This window comes from Dufourea novaeangliae, unplaced genomic scaffold (assembly GCF_001272555.1).
Source record: "Dufourea novaeangliae isolate 0120121106 unplaced genomic scaffold, ASM127255v1 scaffold48, whole genome shotgun sequence".
NCBI lineage: Eukaryota > Metazoa > Arthropoda > Insecta > Hymenoptera > Halictidae > Dufourea > Dufourea novaeangliae.
The window spans coordinates 1,289,506-1,299,875 of NW_015373938.1; the positions used below are offsets into that span (position 1 = coordinate 1,289,506).

Sequence of the window (10,370 nt, forward strand, 5' to 3'; positions counted from 1 at the left end):
CAATGAAATTGAAATTCCTTCATTTACCGTCCCCGAACGCGTACTGAGCTTACTGACAAACATTTCATGATTTTTTCGCTAAAGGTCACGTGAAGGTCAACATATTGCACCTCGTTGGATTTGTTTTTTTATATGCTATAAAAGTGTTGTAGTGAAAATATGTAGTCCCGTTAAAAAAAAAATCGATGACCTTGAAATCTCGAAGAAAGTGACCCTGAGAAAAAAATTCGGCCGATCACCGTATTGGCGCCTTCGAACAGAATATTTTTCTCCCCTGATATTTTTTCTATCATACAAAATAAGCGATATATTTAAGGTGGTCAAGTTACGTGAAATACCCTGTAGTATTTCCCCCATAAGATCGCGACGTGCGGTCGCCGAAAGAGGATTTTATAGAGCAGAATGACCCGATTTTGCAATCACTTTCATTGGCTTCTGCCTGTTGATGGAGACTAGTCCGTGGAGCGATAGTGACTTGTGAGTGAAATGGGGCACACACGGGTAGAAGGATTTCCGTGATTGACCACACGAAATTCCGTCTCCCTCGCAGGTCACTAAAGTCTGCCTATTGCCCTAAATGGTAGAGATAGCAGTACGATAATATATGAGAGACAAAGCCCTCATCATCTGGGGAGGAACAGTGTACATCGAACTTTGGCCTTGCGGGATTTGCCTAACTCCGAACTAGTCCAGTTCCAACGAAACAGAACTATAGCACGTGTGTCGGACTTTGGCCTAGTGACTTCTTCGAAGAAAGACCTCCTTGAGGATTAGAGTCACCTCATTACTTAATTGTTCGACAATCTATTATAATACGGTCGCGGAAATTTTCTAAGCTATCAACCAGGGTTCGATAGACAAGCTACTCGAGATAACCCCAAATAAAAGTCGAATGGATTAAGTCCCGAACGTTGCCGCACACGAGGAACTATGGAACGCTGTGTCTCATCGATAAAGCATTTGTAGACCTATGTTTATATGATGTCTTGTTGTAGGGTATAGTCATCCATTCTATGGCAAAATATACAATCAGAAGCATTTCGACCTTGAAACTGTTAAGATCGCTAATGGAATAAGAATGGATATCGGTAGAAGTCAAGATAATTAGAAGTGAGTCCCAAGATTCTTCAGACTAATAAGCACCACGATTCTGCAGACTTATGAGCCCCAAATCCTTTATATCTATGAGCCTCAAAATCCCTCAGATCAGTGAGCCCCAAGATCCTTAAGACTTGTGAACACAAAGACCCTTCAGACTCGTAAGCCTCAAAATCGAAGATAATTACAAATTTGCGCTGGTAGTTGCAACATTGGTGTTTCCCCTTGCGTTTAAATCGCCATGGGCGTTCAACGATTCAATGAAAGCACTGAACTGGAACAAAGTTTCGAACAGGGACGTCTATATCTTCGCTCATACCTGTTGCTGACGACGTGCTCTTCATTGAAGAGCGACCAAGCGAAACAAGTCACTCCCCCCCCTCTCCACCGCCAAGCAAAGGGATTTGGATGTCTTAGACCGCCTTTCCTCATCACATGTAAGCTCACCGAGTCAGAAAGCATACATGGGTAGTTTGAAGAGAACTTTGATGGTTTGTGGGAGAAGTTTCACAAATATACAGGGTATCCCAAAAAGATGGGAAAATCCACAACATGCATATTCCTTATGCAAATACAAATCGAAAAGTCCTTTACCATTTTGTAATCAGAAGCTCCATTTCCGAGATATTAGCAGTTAAACGAACTCCAATCAGTGGCCACCAAATGTGGCTCACTACTCAGCTGATTGGAGTTCGTTTAACTGCTAATATCTCGGAAATGGAGCTTCTGATTACAAAATGGTAAATGACTTTTCGATCTGTATTTGCATGAAGAATATGCATGTTGCGGATTATACCATCTTTTTTAGAACACCCTGTATAAGTAATGCATTCGCCGAACCATGCACCGTGGGAATGATTAGCTTTGGTTCAATTTGGTGTGGCTTCTGGTTCAGCTCGACTCAACTGGTATACCTTAATGGTCTTTCCCAGATTCAAGATTTTTAGAGATTTTTCACGATTTTCGGAGAAAAACTTCGAACTACCGATCGATTACTTGGCTGAGCGAACCTACACGTGCTCACGGAACCTGTACATAGTGATGGGCACCATCGACTAAAAACTATCGACTAAGTTGATAGTAACCAACGACTACTTTCAGTCGACTACTTTTTTAAATCGTCGACTAATTTAGTCGCTTGAACTATCGAGCTATTGTAATTTTTCCATATATTTTTTTATGCATTACCAGGAACTGTGCAAATTATTGCTTATAACCTAATTGATTTTCATAAAAAATTTAGAGCAATTAATTTTTTAAGTGCCAATATTAAATAACTTACAAAAAATCGAATATTAGTAATTGTTTAAAAAAACTTGTTTACCACTTATATTTTTGAATTTCTATCTATGAAGTAATACATTTCAAATATATATTTGTAAACAAAATTTATATATTGTACATATAATTATAAACAAAAGTTGATGTCATAATCTATACATAACCTATAAACCACAATTTCAGTCAACTAAAAACTATCGACTAAATAGTCGATAGTATGTTGCGACTAAATTGTCATTAGTCGATAGTTTAATTTAGTCGATGGTGCCCATCACTAGCTGTACGTCTCGCCAAACGAACTTCTCGTCGAACCACGCGCTATGGGAATCCGCCTTCAGTCAGTACAAAGGTTTATCAGTCTTTTACAAAGCTTATTTCAAAGAAAATTCTGTATACCCTCTCTACTCTTCGAAATGTAGATATTTTCCAAGTATAAGACGATAATATTCTTGTTCTCAGTATTTCGAAGTTAACGTTTAACGATCTCGAGAATGCAGAAGACGTATTTCATTAAGGATAGCCTTTATGGTTCACATTTTAGGCATTTAATGAGATAACCGGTGACATATTTGACCTCCAATCTAACGTCGGTTTCTCAAACTTTCCGGAAAGAATTAATCTCGATCGGGGAATCAGAAGGTTATCAGTGTTTGAACGTTACGATCCGTGTATGATCGTAGACGTGAAAAGCGGCATTATTTCTTAAGACTTTCAGGATAAAGCATTCCAGAACTGAAACGACTGTTACGGACGACAGTCATCCTCTGATTACCAGACGGCGGACGCGTTTATGCGAATATAGTTTTTTTAAATCGATTTCAAGGAACGAGAATTAAATTAAAATTCACTTCTTCCTTTGAGAGTTTCATTAAATTATATATGAAACATAATTTTATTAAATTTTGCTAATATCTTCGTGTTAACGTGTTGCGCTACGTACAGGGTGTCCTAGCTAATGTGATCACTATATGTGTCTACTATTTTCAAAAACAAATAGTAAGATCTTTGGATTGCAACATTATGATTGACAAAATAATTAGGTCAAGGTCATATATCTTTTAAGATTTTAAGGTCATATTATTTTCCTAACGGAATTATATATTCTTTATTACATCATGTAAACAAACCATAAGGTGAATTTAACACAGGACGTAACAACGTAAACTTCAGATAATCTCGGAATGGAGATTTTATGTGAAATTAACTGTCATCTTTCCACGAAGAATTATTACCAAATCCATCGAAAAAAAATCAAATTAATTTCGTTGGTTCTAAAGTCATCTAAAAGTTATTTTGTTATGCATTGTTGATTTTGCCTTGGGGTGGTCCAAAACATTTTGCAATAACAAATAGATCATTTATCGCTTAAAAAAGTAATGATCTTGTTGTAAGCGAGCATAAAACCATAACCTAATTGTTTAGTTAATCACATCAAATAATAATTTCTTATAAAAACATGAAAGTTGATCTATCATAAAATTTCCGCTTATAGGTTATGCTGTTATATACTAGGTGATTTCGTCTCGAGATCTACTATTGTATGAACTTAAATTTGTTTTATTATCAGAAATCGATACTTCCACATTAATGAAACACCTAACCAACATTTCTAAAAAATATCAAATTTTTTTTAATTTTTCATTTACCAGACTTTTGTTTTCACTGGTATTACGCATTATGGGAACACCCTGTAATTGTCTCACTTACGTTTTCAGAAGTAAGCATCTTCCACAGTCAAATAAGTGTAACCGCAGACTATCTATGTCGCATAACCTTACGTAATAAATGTCCGACGAGATGAAATACTTGTTTTATCGTTATATGAACGCCGGGACACCGCGTTCTCTACCGCAGAAACGAGGAAGGCGAATTTCCTTATTTAAAATTAAGTTGTCTGTAAATGAAAAATCGAATGAAGTTAATAAGACGTTTAGATCATGCTACTACCGCCACATTATAATGCTTTCGCGCCAATTTCGCGTGATTAAATATCGAATGATTCTTTAAATTTTGAATTGTTGACAAGAATCAATACCGAACAGAATTTTATGTACCATAAACATTATTAGATGATATTCAATATCTGAAAATTAATTACAGGGAACGAGTAATGAAAATGCCAATACGGGTCAAAAGTGACCCGCCATAGGCCTATGGGTCACTGTTACAGCTGGAAGGTCAACTCTATTTTCGGTAAATTAGTTTATTTAAAAAATCTATCGTTACATAAACGTTCGCAGTCTACTTGTTACCAGACATTAATTTATAGAAATAAAAATTCGACAGAATTTTATTTCCTGTACCATGGATTTCACGAAGTTAATAACAACACATGTAAATAGCATCGAGCTATATTGAAATTTTGATTCTACTGCGATTCGCAAATTAAAAGATACTACAAGTGAATACGCGTCCGCAGTTTGGTCATAAATAATTTAACTTGTTGTACATACTGCTACCTCTGCAGTCATATTTATTGCATTAAAATTGACAAACCGAAATATCTTTTCATCATGACCACTAATACAATGTATTGTGTATTATGCATTACTTAGTGCATTATTTATTTAATTTTAGTTTCAGAATTCATTATAGTACACCTTCACAGTTATAGATAACCTTCTATTCTAAGAATAATATACATATATATCATATACGATACCGATAATTTGCACATATATTTACGAATCGTATGACACTATGGTTAGAATTTACATAACTACAGCGAACAATAAAAGTATTTCAATTTCCGAAAACTTGAAAGTAGTCAGTATTTTAAAATTGTACGGCAGATTATTGTAGATCTAAAAATGTATATATAGTTAATTAATCAATAAAAACACTGTATAAACTTAAGGAAAAACTGAAATTACACAGTACATATAAAGTGTACAAAGTTTTTTTTCAATGTGTATTTGAAATCCCAACGTTTGAATATTTCCGTTATTCGCTGTATTTCTATGTGACCGTTTGAAACGTCATAAAAAAAATCGACTCGAAACGGATAATTAATGTATAGACTACGGATGTTTATGCAGATATAAATTTTTTTGTAATATTAATTCACAAAAATTGGTATTAAACAGGAATGTATCTACTTCATTAAAGATTTTATCAAGCTACAAATAAAGTAAAAATCTGATTAAATTTAAAATTTTTCAACATACTGAATTTTCGATTAGTTAGGTACACTATAAATTCATCAAATCCGTAGTCTAGCCATGTCATTTACAACACGCGGAAATAAAACAATGAAAACAACAATCATACCGACTGTAGAAAAATATGCGTGATAACATGTTGCTCGCGACAGAATACATAACCTCGGATAAAGATGGAAAATAAATTATATAAACGTGGGGAGCAAGTTGACGCTTAGAATAGATTGCTTTTAACGTTCCAATTTAGCAGTCTTTAATCTTGTTTGAAAAATTCAAGAATGACACGAAACGAGACTACGTAACAGTAAGAATGGAAAACTACTGATAACGCGATCATTCATTTCTGCTGATGTTATAAAGATATAATGGAGGGGACAGGAAGCGAATTGATGCTTTACCTTTCTGTCATCTACTTGCAGCATTGTTATCAGTCGCTCGGCTTACCAGGAGTTCCTCTCTAACGTACGACTTTTGTAATCTGGCGAAGGTTATGAAAAGATAAAAGGCTCTGCTTTGGATCCAAGCCACCGTGTTTGGATTTTGCATGTGTACCTATACGTGGCAGTTGTACTCAATCTGCGGATCCTGCAGTTCCTTAAATTATGCTATTTGTATACACCCACACACGCAAATGACACACATTTTACATCTCGTAACAAAAATACGAATTTATATTAATGATAAAATTACTTTAACACCCACAAATTGTAAAATTTGCATAAACTTGAGGCCAAACTATGTAAAAAAACGAAAATGTAAATGTATACAAAGTGAGGTTCAGTTGAGTGTTTTTTCGGTGAAACACTGCTTTTAAACCTAACCTCGCATCAAGCGTAAATAAAAGATGACTTTGAATAAATATAGATAACAGCGTATTTAATAGTATAAAAATTGATATCTTAAGAAAATCCTTATTATTTTCATCATTCGTGTTCCATAATTTTAAAAATTATACGTAATGTTTTTTAAACAAATATAATAGACTTAGATCAAAGATCCTGTAGTTCATTATATAGGGAGGAACAAAAGAAGAAGCAACATAATATTAATCAGGATATTTCTTGACGAATTCTACATTAATTAACGAGTAAAGTGGAAAAAACGTTGCTTCGAACGAACGTTATTAAAGATGGCGGATGTACCTGTGAGCAACGATGGAGATCAATGTACTCCGGCTAAAAAAATTAAAGTAGACGCCGAGAATGGATCCGAAAATGTTAACAACATACACGATGCTAACATCTGTTTATCCAACTTCGAGATAAAAAAGATACTGCAAAACAATTGCTCGAGAAAGCAAGTATGCGTTCACGGTGCCTTTAAGGGACACGAAGGTTCAAGCATTGTTTTGTTGGAGAAACAGGAATTCTCAGACAATCCACAGTCATTACAAACAGAACTGTTCACTAAAGACACGAGCATACAAAAACTTTATAGCAATGATATTTATGGGAATTACGAATGTTTCCCGCTCAAAGAATACAATGGTATGTTATAACGTATTCAAGGTAATACTAACATTTTATCTACTTATTGGGTATTTGTGTACTGTTCAAGGTTTAAAAGTGATGGTAATACACCCTGCAACTCAGAAACATATCGACAAATTTAAGAGGAAGGAACTGTATATTGTAGATGAAACGTATGAGCTTTATAAAAATGTTACTCTTCCATATATAGAATCAAGCAGTTTTTCCTTACAGGTACATGCAATTACAAAATATTTTTATTAAGAGAAACCATATAGGGTAAACGATACAATAGCTGACCACTTAAAAGCTTCAGTTTAGGTAATCGCTATGGAATAAGTAACTTATGAATTTTACAAATGAATGTTCTGTACTAGGTGGAAACAGAGGTATCAGGAATGATTATAACACCAAAGAAACTTTAAGAAATCATTTACTTTCAACATCATAGTATAACAACGAAAATAACTAAAAATTACACTTATTGACCAGTCGTGGCATAGTTGTTGACTGGTCCAGGTATAGTTGACCACTTGCCGAATATAAAAGAAACTATATAAGAAGGCATATTTTTTACTTTAAAATCGAAATAAAACCATTTGCTGATATTTTAAAATTAAAAAAATATTTTCTTGGGGTAGAGTGAGTTCCCCGTGCACTCTTTATGACGTATGCCGTGCACTTCGTCGCGGTTTCATTGGCTCCTCATTCGATTTTTTTGGTTTCTTAGGTTTTGCTCTCATTTGGTCTTTGTTTTCTTCTCTTTGCTTTTTTCTTTGGTATAACGAAGAACCATAGTTAACCGCGTATACGAAAACAGGGAAACAAAGTTTTATTGTGCACACTAATATTACACAAATCAAGTTTCATCGCGATCTTTCAACACAAAGACTAAGAGTGGTCAATAACTGTCTTACCGTGCGTTAGCCGAACCAGTTATTGAACACCCCCCAAAAACACAACATAATCACGTTTGACACGACTGGACGTATGACGAATGTTAACATTGGGTCCTTTCCACATATTATGATCTATGGCATTCACGGCAAACAAAATTAAATAATGATTATACGTCATTAAAAAAGTGGCTGCTCTAAAGGTGCCTGCTAATCCTCTTACCTTCTTTAAGAATTGAAATTACGCATTTTTCTTTCCGATGATCTCACGGCGAAACGCTTGTGCTGAAATGGTCGACTGTTGGTTGAAACGTAAGGTAGTATTGTCTTTCCTGATAAAGGTGCATCATTAATGCGGAGACGCGCTGGTTCATTAGACTATGGCGGCAGAAATTTAAAGTGGTCAACTTCTGGACCCTGGTCAACAACTGTATCGTTTATCCTACTCTTTATGTATACATTGCATTATGTACAATGAAAACATATGCACTTTCTTTATATTGTGTAAACAATTCGATATATTATCCTACATTCTATATGAAATTTTCAGTGGGTATATAATATTTTGGAACAGAAGGCAGAGCAAGATAAGATTGTATATGAGGATAGAGATGAGAAGGTTGGATTTGTAATGGTCAATGATTTGAAATGGAATGGGAATGTAAATACTTTAAAGTTGATAGCACTTCCTTTTCAAAAGATTCTATCAATAAGAGAGTTGAATGCTTCTCATCTTCCATTGTTAAGAAACATTAGGGATGCTGGAATAGAGGCAATCTCTAAAAAATTTAATCTACCTGCCTCTCAACTTAGGATATATTTTCACTACCAACCATCGTATTATTATCTTCATGTACATTTCGCATACCTCATGTTTGAAACCCCAGGTAAATTTTAAATATAGTCAACTGCTTATTCTACATTTAGTTTCGTTAGATTTAACACTGTCGAAATTTATTCTTAAACAGCAGTTTATACGAATTATAATGCACTGTATTTTTTAAACTTAAAGGCATATGTGTATATAAAAATTTTTGGATTGGCAACGCAAAAATATGTAAATTTTTGTTATCTTTTCTACGAAGCTTACGTACATTCACAGTTAAGTGCAGTAGAACTCCATTTACCTGAACAAAATTCTTTTTAATGCGAGTACCTGATTAATAAAATTTGTAACCGAACTTTTATTAGTTGTGATTCTTGCTGTTTGGAATATATGTCTTTTAATGTATAAAAGACCAGAACTATTGGAATTACGGAATCAGTTTGTCCTCGATAAGTTTGAGTACATGGTGTTCTATTGTAACGTTATTACTAATTACTGAAGCACGTCTTATAGTTTGAATGTTTCTTTTATTTAGGCATATATGTGGAAAAAGCACATCTCTTGTCTATGGTTATAAGAAATCTCGAGTTAATGCCTGACTACTATACGAAAGCGGTGCTTTCATACGTAGTTGCTGCGGGGGATCCTTTATACACTAAATTTCTGGAGGAAGGTGTTTTGAGTGAGGTAAAATCAGAGTCAAACGAAGCTGAAAAGTAGTACATCTAGGAAGGACTACATATTTTGGATAATATATTTTGTATGTGTTAATATACGAGAAGAAATACAGCCCATACTGGAACTTTTAAAAGGAAAAAATATTTTATTATGGTTTATAGTCATTGCAACCTTGTACCTGTAAAATAGTAACGTAAACTAAATAGATAACAACATGTACTTGAACAGTGCTGAACAACTATTCTAATGCAAACACAAAAATAATTTAAAACTGATATATTATGCCATTATTATAAAGTTCCTATAAAGTGAAAGAAAAAATGTTTTAGAAAAGCAGAAAATTGTTTCTTTTTTTAATATATGCATTATAAATTAATTCTCATTGTGTTCCTATGTGTGCTTTACATTGAATACTAATAGAATAAACAACTGTGAATTAATTTCCGTTTATTTTTGTCTCAATCATGAAACATTAGGTGAGGTAGAAAATTGATGAAGTAATAATAATCATATGTACATTGTGACAATTTAATCATATTAATTCTAATATATATAAATTAAACACATATCGCTGTACAATATTTATTTTAATAAATATTTCTATCGTATAAATTGCGGTACACAGTACACAATGCAAAGTCATTAAGTACTAATACCAAGAAGTACGTTTTTTTTTCTCTTTAAATTTTACAGCGTAAACAAAAGTGTAGAATTATTTACAAAAAAATGTAACAAGATTGGGGTAATACTTTTTATGCATACTAAAATATTATATTTATCATGTACGAAAATATTATGAAGTATTTTGAGTTTTTAAATATGCACCAATGTCCGAATTGTAATTCACGGTATTGCAATTACAAGAAGATTGAATTTCGCAGATAAAAAGAAGTAATATCTTGTACATATTACAGTTTCTATTATTGTGCGATAGTACACAAGAGGAAGTATTTGAATGGGA

At 33.8% G+C, this 10,370-nt stretch overlaps 2 protein-coding genes across 2 annotated transcripts in view; one reads left to right on the forward strand and one right to left on the reverse strand.

Annotated features, from left to right (window-relative positions):
* LOC107185615 (UTP--glucose-1-phosphate uridylyltransferase) overlaps window positions 1–6,236 on the reverse strand; it is a 25,815-nt gene extending 19,579 nt beyond the window's left edge. The window contains exon 1 of the mRNA XM_015573341.1: window positions 5,939–6,236. Coding sequence (XP_015428827.1) covers window positions 5,939–5,962 — 24 coding nt within the window. The 5' untranslated portion in view covers window positions 5,963–6,236. The remainder of the gene's footprint in view (window positions 1–5,938) is intronic.
* Window positions 6,237–6,669: 433 nt separating this feature from the next.
* On the forward strand, window positions 6,670–9,519 carry LOC107185614 (m7GpppX diphosphatase). Its single transcript, XM_015573340.1, has 4 exons — window positions 6,670–7,027; window positions 7,098–7,243; window positions 8,456–8,792; window positions 9,267–9,519. Exons 1-4 carry the CDS (start codon window positions 6,670–6,672, stop codon window positions 9,449–9,451), a joined length of 1,026 nt encoding a protein of 341 aa, XP_015428826.1. The 3' UTR covers window positions 9,452–9,519.
* Window positions 9,520–10,370: the final 851 nt, after the last annotated feature.

What these genes read in the sequence shown, in the direction of transcription:
- LOC107185614 (XM_015573340.1), top strand. Translation starts at nt 6,670, where the DNA reads ATGGCGGATGTACCTGTGAGCAACGATGGAGATCAATGTACTCCGGCT. An exon ending in CCCGCTCAAAGAATACAATG is followed by an intron (nt 7,028 to 7,097) that starts GTATGTTATAAC and finishes GTACTGTTCAAG; the next exon opens with GTTTAAAAGTGATGGTAATA. An exon ending in CAAGCAGTTTTTCCTTACAG is followed by an intron (nt 7,244 to 8,455) that starts GTACATGCAATT and finishes TGAAATTTTCAG; the next exon opens with TGGGTATATAATATTTTGGA.